General features: G+C 36.4%; 1 protein-coding gene across 2 annotated transcripts in view; it reads left to right on the forward strand.

Annotated features, from left to right (window-relative positions):
* The window catches only part of PAPOLA (poly(A) polymerase alpha), a 48220-nt gene extending 38518 nt beyond the window's left edge, over positions 1 to 9702 (forward strand). Inside the window, exons 17-22 of one of the 2 annotated variants that reach the window (XM_070941651.1) lie at positions 1658 to 1800; positions 2949 to 3049; positions 3756 to 3976; positions 5419 to 5481; positions 6852 to 6929; positions 7538 to 9702. In XM_070941651.1, coding sequence (XP_070797752.1) covers positions 1658 to 1800; positions 2949 to 3049; positions 3756 to 3976; positions 5419 to 5481; positions 6852 to 6929; positions 7538 to 7633 — 702 coding nt within the window. In that variant the 3' untranslated portion in view covers positions 7634 to 9702. The remainder of the gene's footprint in view (positions 1 to 1657; positions 1801 to 2948; positions 3050 to 3755; positions 3977 to 5418; positions 5482 to 6851; positions 6930 to 7537) is intronic. The other variant, XM_070941660.1, reaches the window with a different exon arrangement.
* The last annotated feature ends 6726 nt before the right edge of the window (positions 9703 to 16428 follow it).

Below are 16428 nucleotides of genomic sequence, written 5' to 3' on the forward strand. Positions count from 1 at the left end.
GAAAAATTAGTTGTCACAATCTTGTTTTCTACAAAGCGCTACCTTGGTTTTGCACCCTTTCTTACTAAAGCAGGAGGCAGGTAATGGAGAAGAGAGAAAGAAAAAAGGTACAAGTAGTCCTCAAGTTATGACCATTTATTCAGTGACCAAAGTTACGATGGTGCTGAACAAATGCTAGAATGCCCCCCACCGCACCCCACTTTCCTTACTGCAAGTCCCTCCATTTCTGTTGTGACCTAGGCTTCCTGAATCATTAAAACACATGAATAATCCCAAAAACTTCTTTTATTGCAACAGCTGTGAATTACGTTCATTCACAGCTGAGTCCCAATTAGTTGCACAAAGTCCTTTGGGAGAAGTCCTTCGGGATAATCACCAACTTTTATCTTCCTTGACACACTGCCAAAGACCTACTTGGCAAAGCCACCCGGAGTCCAGAATCAAACAGAGATGCCGACTGGGAACAGAATTAACAACTTTCCTGCAAAGGGCCCACGTGCCTTTGCTCCTTTTTTAAGCCTTATAGGAGGGGCCAATCATCTCCAGGCCTTAACTCCTGAGTCGTCCCTTCTGTTTTAACTGTTCTTGCCTTCTGGCAGCTCTGCGCATGTGCGCACTAGGAGCAGGCTCCTTCTGTTCCTCTGCCTCTCTGATATCTGGCTCTGGAGGCTCCGGAGTCCGTACATAACTCCCAGATAGCCCTGGTCCCATCTCTGCCTCTGACGCAGAGCCCTCGTCCGAGCTTTCCTCAGATTCCAGGACTGGCCCATGTTCCTCCCCAGCTTCCTCACTGTCCGACTCCACTGCCAGCTCCGCAGGCTGGTGGCGCACCACAACAACGTCCTGCTTAATAACCTATGACCTGCACATCTGCAGATGGGACTGCGTCAATTGCCATCACTAAGCATTGCAGTCCTGTGAAATTGTTCTTCATGACTACATCACTTACCAAGCCCAGTCCCAATTGCAGTTGTAATTTGAGGACTAGCTGTATATAAGGTCCATTGCTGCACAGAAAAAATGGATCATGTTATTTTTATTTTCTAAAATTGGTACTCTGCTCTTCTCTAATTTCTGACTGGCTAACTACAAATAATACAGGGATGTAGCATTAGCAATGATTAGATGTTAATTGCAAAAAGCAAAGCTTGTAGGAGCTTAGGATTTTCTATAACACTTGTATACCTCATAACATAATTGTAAGAAAACAGTCAATATATATTTAGTATGCTTTTTTTGAAAGCAATATATACTGCTCAAAAAAATAAAGGGAACACAAGCAGAAGACATCCGAGATCTGAATGAATGAAATAGCCTTATTAAATACTTTGTTCTTTACATACAGTAGTTTATACACTGCTCAAACAACTAAAGGGAACACAAAACTACTGTATGTAACGAACAAAGTATTTAATAAGGCTATTTCATTCATTCAGATCTCGGATGTCTTCTGCTTGTGTTCCCTTTATTTTTTTGAGCAGTGTATTTGCAGTGCATATATGTGCATGTAGTCCAGAAAGTCCAGAAAGAATGAGAATTGCTGGTGTCCCTGAACAAACTATAAAATGTTAATAGTTGAACAGGCCCATAAGATGATAGTGCTTAATTTTTGTATTACAATATGTCTTTTTTACATGCATTGTCTTCTTGGTTGCAGCATTCAACAGAAGGAGTCAGGTTGACGGCGCTGAATGACAGCAGCCTAGACTTATCTATGGATAGTGATAACAGCACTTCTGTGCCTTCTCCTACCAGTGCTATGAAGACAAGTCCTTTGAACAGTTCTGGAAGCTCTCAGGGGTATTTGTCTCCAATACTTACCGTAATGTTCAGAGCATTATTGGTATCTATCATTCATACTATAATATTTACACAGAGAATCTTTTAACTTTATATAATATATAGTTTCAGATTTTAAAAACTATAAATTTTAAACCGTTTGTGGAGGTCGCATATAACAATGCTGTCCACAGTAGTACAGGACTAACCCCATTTAAGATAGTGAGTGGCATCGATTTCGTCCCCATGCCAGAGTACCCAAGGGAGCCTCCTTCCTCAGTTACCTTGACCGAATAGATGGCAATGCTGAGAGAACCTGGGAAAACGTCAAGAGGGCATTAGACAAGGCGGCACAGTCTTATAAGAAACAAGCAGATAAGCACCGAGCCCCCCAGAGGCCATTCCAAGTAGGGGAGAAGGTCTATCTCTCCACCAAGTATTTAAGACTCAGACTCCCGACCAGAAAACTGGGGCCGAAATTCATAGGACCATTTCCAATAGTAAAAATAATCAACCCGGTCACAGTACAATTGCAGTTGCCCCGGTTACTAGGGAGGATACACCCCGTTTTTCACAGTAGCCTCCTGAAGCCTGTGGTAGGGTCAACTTTAAGGCCGGTGCCATGTGATCCCCCAGGGCCCTTGATTGTTGGAGGCCAGACCCACTATGAAGTACAGCGAATTCTTGATTCGAGGTGGCACAGAGGGCGCCTTCAATACTTAATTAAGTATTATTAATTTCTTCCTTTAAATTTGGATCTTTACAAAGATTGTATTGTGTTGTATTGTACTGTACCATACTACTATACATATCCTGATAAATGATATTATTTAATAGATGGGCAGAAATCTATATCATACACTATGCCATGAAGGGCTTTAAAGGTAATTTCCTGCACTTTGAATTGCATTCAGAAGTTCACTGGTAACCAGTGCAGCTTATTAAGCTGTAGTGACACATGGGTCTACCAGATCAAGCATAATACTGTTAATTCAGACATGCAAACCAGTAATCCACATAACGTACTGCATGTGTTCTACATCACTGGTTCCATCTTAGTATTACTGAGAAGACGTAAACCTCAAAAGCTTTAGGTGGAGGAGAGAGGAAAGATGCCTTGGTAGTAATACCTTCCTGTAATTCATGCTCTTTTTAAAAAAATATTTTAGCAGAAGCAGTCCTGCTCCAGCTGTGACAGCAGCATCTGTGACCAACATACAAGCTTCTGAAGTCACTGTGCCACAAATAAATTCCAGTGAAAGCTCAGGGGGTAAGAAACCCAGATGAATCTTCAAATTTGTTCCTAGATTATTGAAACCCATTTGTCGGGTTTAGATTTTCAATAGCAACTTATTTGCAGTGTAGAATTAACCTATCATTTGCAACTTTAAATCATTGGAATAACTGATTAAGCAGCAAAATAGAAATGACAAAGTTGTCTTTAGTTAATTTATTTGCTTGTTGATTGATGTTACTGACTTTAGCTATGCACAGGCTTTGAATTAAAGTATATAAGCCAAAACTTGAAATTGGGATGAGGGAGTACAAACCAGTCTTTCTTTGCATGATTAATTCTAAGTAGAACTTGCATATAAGAGAACACTAAAGGTGGGACTTAAATGTATGTATGCTGTTACGTGTGTTCCAAATTTTTTAATTTAGAATACAAACCAAAACCAAAAACCATGGGTAAATGTCAATAGATTTGGTGCTTGCAGTTCCCTTAACATGTTAAATTAATTTTCTAGACAGAATATGCAGTTTTTGATAGTAAACCCCGCAGAATAAATTATGTCAAATAAGAAGAAATCATATATTTTGTTTAATTTACTACAATTAAATGAGTCATAAAATGTAACCTCCCTTGATGAAGAATATGGTTTGCTTGAAGAAAATAATTCAAATTTGTTTTTTGCCCTTGAAGTTATAAACTAAAATTTGGATGATATTGTAAACATTAAATTATGTTTCGATAGGTACTTCAAGTGAAAGCATTCCTCAAACTGCCACACAGCCAGCCATCTCTCCACCACCAAAGCCTACCATCTCTAGAGTAGTTTCTTCAACCCGTGTTGTCAACCAACCACAGAGACCTTCAGGAAACACTGCAACTAAAGTAACTAACCCTGTAGCAGGTGTGAAGAGGACATCATCTCCCCATAAAGAAGAATCTCCTAAAAAAATAAAGACTGATGAGGTATTTCTATTTCCTTGTTGGCTCAGCAGAAAGTTTTTTTCATTTTGGTTCTCTTAGGTCTTGGTTACTAAAAAAATTTGCCCATTCCTGAGGGGGAGAGAGTGATGATAAAAGTTTAAAGAAATATTAAATGGAACACTAATACCTTATTGCCATGATGGTGAACCTATGGCACTCGTGCCAGAGGTGGCACACAGAGCCCTCTCTGTGGGCAGGTGCGCCGTCGCCAGCTGCTCGTCCGGATTCTGGTGCGCGCACTGGCCAGTTACTCTCCTCCGGGTTCTGGCACCTGGTCTTCGCATGAAGACTAGCTGGCCGGCGCACATGCGCACAACAGAACCCGGAAGAAAGCAGCTGGCCGGTGTGCATGCGCACCGGACTAACTGCCCGGCACACATGTGCATGCCGGAACCTGGAAGAGCAGCTGGTTGCCGCGTGCATGTGCACTGGCCAGCTGCTCTCTTCTGGGTTCTGGCGCTCTGGCACACACGCTCCAGTTTCAGCACTCAGTGCCGAAAAGATTAACCATCACTGCCTTAGTGCATGTTTACATTATAAAGAATTTAAAACAGTTAATCGCACATAATATACTTTCAGAAAGCATTTAAAGGTAGATTAGAAATTTAAAAAAACTATTAATAATTAGTCACAATCTCTGTATTTTCATAATGAGAGATAGTATATAGTTTGATGTTAGAAGACACAAACGTATTATATACATATACATATACATATACATATACATATACATATACATATACATACATACATACATACATACATACATACATACATACATATATATATATATATATATATATATATATATATATATATATATATAAAACATTTACTCAAAATATCTTTTCTCAAAATAACACAAAAATATCCAAGATGATTAAGAAAACCTTGTTACATAAAACACAAAATGGAGTTTTGCAAGCTAACTTTGCCGACAGCTTGGAGTTTGATCCTGAAAGGTTCGAGATTGACTCAGTCTTCCACCCTTCTGGTCAGTAAAATGAGGACACAGACTGTTGGAGGCAATATGTTGACTGTAAACTGCTCAGAGAGTGCTGTAAAACTATGAAATGATATATAAGTCTAAGTGCTTTTGCTATAAAATAAGACCAGTGCTTTGTAGCGGGATGAGTCAGAACTCAATATAGCTATTCCTGAATAAATTTTATATAGTGGATTAGCTATTTATGCAATTATGTGACCAGGCAAAACCATGATATTTGCAATTGAATGCTGGTACGATTTCACAATGATGAATGCTCATTATGGCTTTTTGTTCATATTTGTTATGCTCAAGTTTTATGGATTCTTGTGTTCTTAACAGATATAACTTAGTTGCAATTAAATTCTGGATAGACGCTTTATTTTTGTTTCTTGGGGCAGGTTTCCCATTTCCTTGTGATTCTTCTGCTTTATTACAGGACGAAATAAATGAAGATGTTAGTTGCATTGATATGAGTGATCATGATAAGATGGAAACTAAGGTACTTTTCTTATACTGTGTAGGAGCTATAGTGTATTGAATACCTACAAATTTTAAAACAAAGGTATCATTTTCACTCCAGTTGTTATATGTTTTGAGAATCTACTCTTTGACTGAAGACATTCTAATACATATAAACCCAATAGACTAATTTAATTGTCCATCTTCTTTGAAGATTCATCTTTACCAACTCCAATCACATACCTTTGAGAATCAACAATGAGGTCATAAAACTATTTCCTCCACTTGCTTCCTACCCTTCAAACTGTATTGACAGATATGGTACCTCTCAGTAAGAGAGATTTGATAAAGTTAAGAAAATCAGCCTCCAAAGTTTGAATCAAACTAATCCTCCCTGACCACTAGTATAGGAGTTCGTGTTGCTTGGAAATGGACTTCAACAGCATCAGGAAATCTACAGTTTTCATTTGTTTTTAATTTCTGTATGCTCAAAACGATTAATATTTGTTGATAGCTTAATGATTTAAAAAGAATAATAAAAGAGAAATAATGAGAAATAGCGATAATCAGAGTTGTGCCAGGTTCTTTGGCTCAGGGAATTTTCTGGTGCTTCCTGCAGTATTTTATCACTGGAACACACTTTTACATTCAATTATAGGTAATACATCATAACCATTTCTCAATAGCAGAAAATAAAAACAGTCTTACACTCTAAAATGACATTAACAGGAGCTCAAAACAATTATAATGGTTTAAAATTAAAATACATTTTAGTTTTGAAAGATCCAGGACAATAAAAGGCTCTTTAGCTGCAGCTGAAAAGACTACAGCATAGTTTTTACTCAAGTCTCTGCTGGTAGGCATCTGTTGGCTGTCACTTGGCAGAGCACTGAAAAAAGAACCTACAAAGGGGAACTCAGTGGCTTGGATCCAATTCTTACTTTCTGTAAAGGACTTTTTCAACTTTTGGGTGGTCCATCAGAGCAACCAAAAAAGACAAATTCAACACACCAAAAAATAGCAGAATCTTGGTAATCACCTTAACCTCAATTGCTTCACCCCTTCCTTTGCAACCAGAGTGTCCTTGTCCAGTGTCCCAACTGCTTGGGACAGTTATAAATCCTCCAAGGGAAGTGGGTTTGGTGAAATACCCCCTCATTCTCAGTGACTTCAACAGAATCGACCTCAAGGAGTGACACAAATGGGGCAAAATGAAATCATTTTTCAGGGCTCTGAAAGTAGATGTTAGAAGGGGAATGATATAATTGTGTTTGAACTACCTCAGATTATTTTTTTTGCCAAATAAATTTAATAAACTTTGTTAATATTAAAATGTTAGGAATCCAAATAACTCATAATTGAATTGCAGTGATCTACTAAGAAATGTTGGCATATTTTTCTTCTTTTCAGGAACTTTTTGATACAGAATCAGATATGGCCTCTCAGCAGGAAACTCTTCAGACCACAGTATCTCTACAAGCTCCTCAGGTACTAGAATGAATCTATTTCTGTGTTTTGTAGAAATCAAAGTCTTCAACTTCAACTTGACTTCTGACAACTGCATCTTTGCATTTTCTTGGGAGCACAGTAGAAGTGGTTGTGTTGTCTCTTAGATACTACTTTGCAGTCTAGCCAACCAACTTGAATTAAGAGCAACCCTACTTAGTTGCCAAGGTAGGCAACACACTGCCACCTCCTGAGGTATAAAGCTGTGGTCTGCATTCTGATTTGTGGATTCACATAGATTTCTTTGCTTTCTGTGCCCCCATAGTGAATTATGTATAGTGGATTCTACAGCCTTTGACAAAGTTGAACATTAATTATATTTCTGGAATACGGCAGATTGTAATGGGAGATATTGAATAACCAAAACAACAGTTGGTGAAGAAGCAGAGAAATTTGTTGCTCTGTGTAAATTTTCAAAAATCCATGTTAAGTTTATTAGCATCATTCTGAAATAAATTGGCCCAAATTGTAAAATGGGGGAGACATTCAGATTTGAAACAATTACAACAAATGGAAAGTTTCATGTTTAACTTTTTAATAATGTATAATCAAAATTTTATCTAGTATTTCTTCCTTTTTTCTCTACCCAGAAAATGCCCAGTACCGATCTTTCAGATATCCCTGCTCTCCCTGCAAATCCTATTCCAGTTATCAAAAATTCAATAAAACTAAGATTGAATCGGTAAAACCAACCTCAGGGGTCCATAAACAGTATCTGCCAATTTAACCTGTTGTCTTCTAATACTGGAAAGGAGAACAGAAGGTGCAAGACGAGAATGTGAACACAGATGGATTTAGGTATATTTTGTGCACTTCCCTTGCTGGGCTATAATCACTTGATCTGGAAGTCCAGGTTCGTATTTGTGGAGCCAGGAGTACTATTAATGTGTTAGCAACAGTTACATTAAATTCTTTAAAGGATTACTGCCTAAAAAAAGGAATGGGATACTATTTCTAGCCATATTTGATGTACTGATTGGGTTTGTGTTGATGCATTGTTTGGAAGAAAAGAAATTCAGCTAAAACTGGCAAAAGAATTCCTTAAATGCACTTTTATGTACTTTTTTATTGGAATATGACTAATTTTAGTGCTTCAGCTTGATAGATTTTATTTTTATTAAAAAAAATTCTTCAAAATCTTTGACCTTCAAATTAGAAAATGGCTTGATATATTGTATACTGAAGGTAAAAGTATGCACTGTATCTAGCTCAGTCACCATTAGGATGCAGCAAACCCTTATAAGAAAATGTCAAATCTTGAGGTTCTAAGTTTGGTAAAATTCATTTAAAATATTTGATGGGACATGATTAAGAAATTGTCTATTTTTTATTTTTGGGGTTATTTTATGGTGCATACAAATCAGCTATCAAAAAGCAAATAATTGTTTCCTTCAGTTTAATCAAGCCTTCTCCTTATTACCTTCCCATTCCTATTACCATATTTTTTGGAGAGGAAAAAGAAATGTTTGCATTTAATTCATGTTTCGTTTGTATGCACAAAATTGGACTATTGTTGTCAGTGAAATGCTGGTAGTTTTTCTTTTAAGCTCTGTAGCCCTTAGGTACAGATGCTATTTCCCCCCAGAAATGAAATACAGTAAATAAAGTGTGCCTGTGAAGCATAGTCCTGTTTTGATGGCTTTTTCATCATTAAGTATAAGAGTTTTGTATACTCCAGAGGAGTCCTGTCTGCATTACAAAGATTTCATATTTTAAGGCAGATCTTACCTACTCTAGGGTTTTAACAGTTTTATTTTTAGATAGCTCATCTGAAAATAGCTTTACATTCTGAATGTTTCATTTTTTTAGAATCACATTTCTAGCAGGCACTTAAATTATCTGATAAAGCTCTCCTTAACCAGTTGTTTTTGCTTTGTTCTGTAGAGCTATAAAATTATTAGCAAGTTTGTTTAAAAATGGAAATCTCTCATGACTAAACAGAAAGTGTGGAATGCCAGTGATTATCAGATGGAGATAACAAACTACACGTAACCTTGATTTCAGCAAAATTAAGTGGGATGGTTAAACTGCCCTTCCCATTTTTTCTGATCAGCATGTTTAATAACTTCCTTCCCTGCATTGTGCTCAATCCTTCTACATGTGCATTTCCATATTAAAGAAAAAATTAATTGCTCTTTCCCTTTTCCCTATAAGTTAATTTTCCAAAGTCAAGAGAATGTAGCTTACTCACCCTACCTATCTCCTCAGCTACGCAGTAACCAAGATCTTTATTTTCTGCCATTTTGTCTATGAAGTCTAGTATAAAAAATTCTTACCCCTGCCCTCTTCTGCCTCCAGTGATCCAGCTTCCACCCCCTTAAATTTTCCCACACCCTCCTTTGCTCCTTCTCTTTCCCCTGCTGCCCAAACAAGAAGGGTATCAGTTGAAGTGTACAAGCTATCTGTGCATTTTGTGTAGCTATGGAGTTTAGATCGAACTTGCCAGGCACAAATTTAGTCTTGTTTACACATCAGGACATCCCCCCCCCCCTTCATTTTATTAAACGTTTCATGTATCTGCACCCAAGTTTTGCCAAGCTGGGAACTTGGAATCTTTCCTGTATAGTGACTTTTTAATTCTAGTTTTCATAACCTGGAGATCAGACTGTTGCTTTCGCATGATGTACGTAGGTGTCTCATGACTGGAGTTGCTTTGTTTTATAGTATCTGTACTCCTTGTATTTTTCAAGAGCTATTTTGTAAACAGATGATGTATTTCTCCATGGAAAACAATAAAAAAAACAGCACAATCCCACAGTTGCTTGGTTTCTTTTGAATGTATATATAGTGGTATTCCACAATTATTAAATTAGTCTAAATAAGAAACCTAGATGTGAATACAACACTGCTGAAAATAAAAGAAGCGAATTTAAAACCATCCACTAATAATATATATATAGTCAGAATCTGTATTTTTAAAAAATGAAATATTACTGCCTGGCTTTTATTTTTCAAAGGACCAAAGAATATATCCATTACTTAATGCTGCATATTATTAATCTAAGTATAGAACTATGGAATAATGAGAATTTAATTCACTTGGGGAAGAGTGGAATTTAAGCTTGAAACTGCTAGTGATATTTCTATTTTTGTTATTAAACTGATCAGCATATCATGAAAAAAGTGTAAGTTAATAGTTCAGCCAGGAGATGGCACTGTTTCTTTCTTTCAGTGAGTAAAACCTGCACAACAATAACAAAGACATACCAAAATCCAGGTACCACTTAATATTATTTTTCCACCAGCTTTGTGGTTAAAACAAATCCACTGAATAGTCTCAATGTTATCTACTCACTTTTATTTCAAACTTGGAAAAGCAGTCTTGACTTAAATAGAAGATGATTTACATATCTATTTGGAATGTAGTTAGTTTAAATTAAACATAACAGTTTATAGCAAGTGATTAAGAGTTGCATTAACTTATAATCTTTAGTTAGGAAGTACTATGTTTCAGATATGCATTTTCAAGGAATTTTAGAATTTGCCCAGCTGCCACTGTTTGTGTAGGATCAGAAATCACTGTGAAACTTAAGTAAGCAGAATAAAGGTCAAAGGGATCTTAATGCAAGTAAAAACTCCCGACTTTTCAAGGAATTTCTATCTGGTATTGTGAGTATATGAATGCATCTTTAAATGACTAATGAAATCAGTTTTTTAAATAAGAAAATATATTCATATATTCCTTAATGTCCATGTATTTTATTTTGTACTTTTATTATATTTCTACATATCTAGAAATTTGGAGATTTCTACACATCCTAGTTAAAAAAACTGAATTTTGAACTGTGGTATTCATTTTTATTGCTAATTTAAAAATATGAAAAATAAAAGCAAACAAATTAAAAGTACGTTGCACATGTACTAGAACAGAACTTTTATTAATTATTTTTATTCACTTTAATCTTCAAAGCATTACTTTATTATTCAACAGAATCAGAGTATACAAATTTTGTTGATAGGAGCAGATGCAATGTGAAAGGGTTAAATGAATATTTAAAATCTATAGGCATTAAACATCTGCCACTATTATCACCAAAAGAGTGCTAAGTTTGCTATCAAACTTCCGAGTCAGGATATTGTTATATAAAAAAATATCACAATGAACCATTGCTGGATATTCCATCTGTTTTGGCTCATACTTAGAACCTTAATGGCTTTCAAGTGATGTTTAATATGTCATATTGTTGATACTAAATTCCACAAAGTTTGGCGATCATATTTAGACAAGGGTTGAATCATGACAAGCAGCCTATATTCCGTTTTCAATCCATGTTCATATTCACGATATTTATAGTACTAAAGGGAACTGATTTTAATTTGCTTTAAGCACATTAGGAATTCCCATCATTGTTTCAATAAAGATAAAGCAAAATAAACTAAAGCAAAGTGTAGAGAAGCTGAATTCAAATAAAATTGTTTAGTAACCAATTGAAAAACTGTGCATTAATTAGTCTATAGAGGCCTAACATTAAATTGCTGCTTTTAAATAAGTGTTTCTACCCAAAGAAGAGCTTTTTTTCCCAGTAAAAGTGGATGGATAATTTTCTAACATAACAGCAGTGTCTAGTTTTTTGTTTTTTTTAACAATGATTGCTCTGTAGGACAAATAGTATATGACCTCAAATTCTACCTTCCTTTAAATTTAGAGATATGTATTTTGTGTAATGAATAACAGTATTGCTTTGTTCATGACAGGCACCAGATTGAACATCCCACAGAAAATAGTTAAACACGCACATAAAAGTCACATTTTATATGCACATTTATAATAAAAACGTTTTTATATAATAGCAGTCATGTTTTTATATGTAGACATTATATGTATGCATATAAAAGTGGCAGTTTAGAATCATAATGGATACAAGTGAGCTACGGATACCTGAATGTTACAAATGTTATAGTTGGTAGAAGTGTTTTGAGATTTTTTAAAAAACAAATATAAAGCTCAGTCCTAGAAAGAGTGTAAATAATATACTGGAAAACTAGCGTACTTCAAGACACCTAGTTTATTTTATTTGTTTCAAGACAATGTTGATTCTTTGTGACTACCTGCACAGGTCCAAGTAATTCTCTTGACAAGATTTTCAGAAGTGGTTAACTGATGTTGTGGGCTGAGAATATCTGGCCTAAGGTCACCCAGCTGGCTCTGGGCCTGTGGCAGGACTAGAACATGGGGTTTCTAGTCTGGTGCCTTAACCACTATAACCAAATGGATATTCTCAAGATATACTGTACATTTGTATGTCTATGGAGATTCTCAATCCTCCAGCTAAAAAGCATTTTTGGAATTCCCACTTGTACATTTGATAGGAGGCTTAAAAACTTGAAACTATGAAAATTTAAACATTTGAAAACATAGCACATGTGAGAGTGGACTTGCGGGGATTATATATTTAGTTCTCAGATTTCTATATTTGGTAAATCCATGGGTTTTCAGTTTGGAATTTCTGTATTGCAACTTTGCCTTATGTTGGATAGAAAAATTATCTTAGAAAAGTTTGGCCCTTTCATTTTATGTATTGTGATCCAATGTTAAGTCCCACCCAGTGGATGCCCCAGAGTAATATGCACTTCCTGGAATTTTCCATTTCAGTTGTATCTATATTCAGTCTTCTGCTGGAATTGTTACTAAAAAAAACACCTGGTACTGAAGTAGTCAAAAAGAGACAGTTGGGAAAGTGTTCTCCTTCAGCAACAGAGGGCATGTTTTGCTCTCACAGCCAAGAATACTGCCTCCAATAGAGAAGTGACTTGCTTAGATATTATGTGAAAGTTATCAGTGATGTGGAGGCTTTCAGAGTTTTCATAATAGTAATATCTTTTGTTATTGCTGGTCATTTTTGTTTTATACTGGTATTTGGGTTAGGATTAGTTTCCTTGATCCAAGGGAAAGGAAATATGAGTTTCATTATGAGCTTTGTGGCCTATTCATAATAAATTTATTAAATACTCATAGATTCCCTGGTCTAAACATTTATGAACATTTTAAACTAAAATACATGTCTGCTTAACATTTAGGAAAATAAATGCTTAACATTTGAGAAAATAATGTTTTGTAATTTTGTTTTATGATGGTACTTGTTTTTAATGTAGGATTTGGATTAGGATTAGCTTCCTTGTATATAAAAATCAAATTTTTGTTCTAAAAATGTCAGATCCATTATCTTTTCACTGAAAAATTGCTGTTATGTATAATTCTTTAATTCTTTTATTGAGGAAATAGATTATTTTAATTGACTTAAGTTGGATGAAATACATTTCTAGGATGAGGAATAGAAATAATTTTCAAAATTATTTTTCCCCGTAAATACAAAAACAATTGTGAAAATTAGTAATTGCTTAAATCATGATTAGAAATAGTCCGTTTTTAATATTATTTCTAAATGCCCTAGACTAAATATTCCTTTTTCTCATAGGATAGAAATATTGCTCTTCCACTGTCACTTAATAAAAAAGGGATTAATTTATCTTCAGAATGTTTTGTAAGTATTTTAAGAAGCAATTAATCTCACCAAGTATTTTTTTTAAAAGAAAGCTTTTCAAAAGAACAAAATACATAAATATACATGTTTTAAAAAAGCAAAAATAACAGCCATGTCAAAATAACTTTTAAAAGAACAAACGCCAAAAAGGCCTGAAAATCATTCAATTCAGTTTGTGCATTATACATTCCAAATTTTGAATATCAACACTTAAAACTGCTCATCCCAATTCCTAATTTGACAAGAAAGAAGAGGCACCCCCAACACAAAGGATTTCCCAGAGATTGAGATAGCTTGACAAAGTCAAGAGGGGAAGCAGTTGGTTGTGAGATTCAGATTCATGCTGTTGCTTGGGCATGAAGCTCTTTGGGTGAGCTTTGGTTAGTCTTACATCCCATCAGTGGAGGTGGAACAAATGATGAAAGCAACATTGTGCCTATGAGGTACAGGCTAGAACCCTTTTGTGTGTCCATTGTGACCTTGCACATACAAATGGAGTGGAGCTTACATTACAGCTGTAGGATGCTGCCTCCATTTTAATGAAAGTCCTGGATCCTGACGATGCTCCTAAACTCAAAGATACAGAAAGCTGTATAGATGCATGCTTGGGGTAAGGTAGAAGGGAGGATGTCTTAGTATGGAGGAGTCATAATATTGGGCTTTGGTCCAGCTGCTGCTACCCTACATCCCTCCCCAGTCTGTTCTGTTTATCAGGAAGTTGTATTGCTAAATATCAGACAAATGGACAAGCTTGATCCTTTTACACAATGTTCTTTTCATTATTTTGTTGGGTTGGAAGAAATTAAATGATAAGTATAATTATCATTTAATTCCTTAGTGAATATATATCTTGTCTTTGGAGACTTAAGGCAGCTTATGTATGGATGTCCCTTAATTTTACCTTGCCAGTTACAATAATGGGAAAGGTTTGGAGACACTTAATATTTTTAAAACCTGAATTCCTTTATATTTAAATTTTAATTTCCTTTTTGCTGCTTAATATGGCAGTATTAGAAATATCTGACATATAACACATTCAGCTTTTTGCTAAAGGTTATATGTAAAAAACCCAAACAGAAGCAGTTTATTGCTTTAAACTGAAAGGTTTTGCTTGTAATTTGTGCTAGATGTTTGTCCACAGAGGATACAAGCTATGTAAAGCAGATTTTATTTACAGCACAATGCTTAAGGCTTAATAGTTGACCTCTCCCCACCCCCTGGTTTGGTAGCTCTGTTTTCAAATCATAGAAATATAGGCAACTGGATCCATATACAGCTGAATATGTTCAAGTCCTTATTTAAAGAGCTTTGGATATTTTTTAATTGATGAATTAGAAACAAACAGAGGTGGCCCTGATACTGCAAGCTATTTGGTTCAATTAAACTTTCTGGCACTTAGCCAAAATGTCCATCCATTGCCTCCCCAAAACACCTTCATTGTCTTTGTCATATTTTGAACTTTATATAAGCACTTTCAATCATCTGATCTCAAAGCTTTTGGCAAACATTAATTAAGCTTCATAACAGACCTAGAAGCTAAACAAATATTGGGCCATAGGAGTTAGATTCATATTAGATGGATAAAGGAAGACAGAAAGGTTGCAATTTAAGCAAGGTCACCCAGGGAGTCAGCAGTAGGGCTGAAAGGTGCATAGTGATGGACATGGAATCTCTAATTCTCTTGACTCCTTTCCTCCCTCACTGTCCCTTGTTTCTTGATGGTGTGTATGAATGATTAGGATGCAGTCATGTGCAAAAATTTGAATAAGAGACAAATGGAGTAAAATATAACAGACACAAAAGTCACTTGATGATAATATCACCAATAGTTTGCAGATGGAGTTAAATGGGAGAGTATAAAATTTGAGACCCTATTTTAATTATAGCTTATTTGCAGATATATATTGGAACTAGGGAGTTGTGTCCATTAGGTATCAGAAAAGCTGGATTTTGTGGGAGATGGTATCAGAGAAGTATTTTGAGAAGCAGTGCCAGGGATTGAAATGTACTTTTAATATATTTATTTGGCAAGTTTTTGGCATGCATAATTAAACTTAAAGGTTAATGGAAATCAACTGTCATGTCAGAAGGCAGAGGTATTATTAAATAACATTTTTATTGTTAAAACCTTTGTGATGAGACATATTAGGCTTAGTCCTTTTTCAGGGAGTGAATGAGCAATAAACATCTTTCCTAAACAAATATATTGTTTATATAGGGCAGTGATGGCTAACCTTTTTGCCATTGCATGCCAAAAGCGTGGGGAGCATGGGGGGGGGGGTCGCACGCACACCCATAATTTATGCCCCCCTCCCGTGCATGTGCACACCACACACCCCAGTACCCCCAATTTTGGCACGCAATGGCACCATGGGCCTGGTAGGCCTGTTTTTTGCTCTCCCCAGGCTACAGAGCCTGTCTAGGAGCCTGGGGAGGGCGAAAATGGCCTTCCTCACTCCCCCAGAGGCCCTCTGGAGGCCGGAAATGGCCTGTTAGCTGACTTGGGGTCAGCGTGAGGTCAGCTCCGGTGGGACCGGAAGTTGGCAAAGAAGCTATTTCTGGCCTCCGGAGGGCCTCCTGGGGGGGCGTTTTTGCCCTCCCCAGGCTCCTAGACAGGGTATGGAGTCTGGGGAGAGCGAAAAAACCGGCCTTCCCCACCTCTGGAGGCTGGAAACAGCCTGTTTCTTGACTTCCGGTGGGCCCAGAAGGCCCAAAAATCAGCTGGCCAGCGCACGCATGCGCGCCGGAGCTGACCTCACATGCCCACCAATATGGCTTCGCGTGCCACCTATGGCACATGTGCCATAGTTTCGCCATAACGGATATAGGGGTTTAAGCTTCTCAAGGACTGAAATTCACTCCTCAAGAAGATGTTGATGTTATATAACAGTGTCTAATATCTCAAAGGGCTGTATGGGTGAAAGCTAAGTTTAATGAAGGCAAAGAAGGTGCTGCCATTCAATGAAAACTCATCAGGGATGAAGAACTGTATTATATTT

This window comes from Pituophis catenifer, unplaced genomic scaffold (genome assembly GCF_029215685.1).
Source record: "Pituophis catenifer annectens isolate HBS135680 unplaced genomic scaffold, rPitCat1.0.hap2 SCAF_1, whole genome shotgun sequence".
Taxonomy (NCBI): Eukaryota; Metazoa; Chordata; class Lepidosauria; order Squamata; family Colubridae; genus Pituophis; species Pituophis catenifer.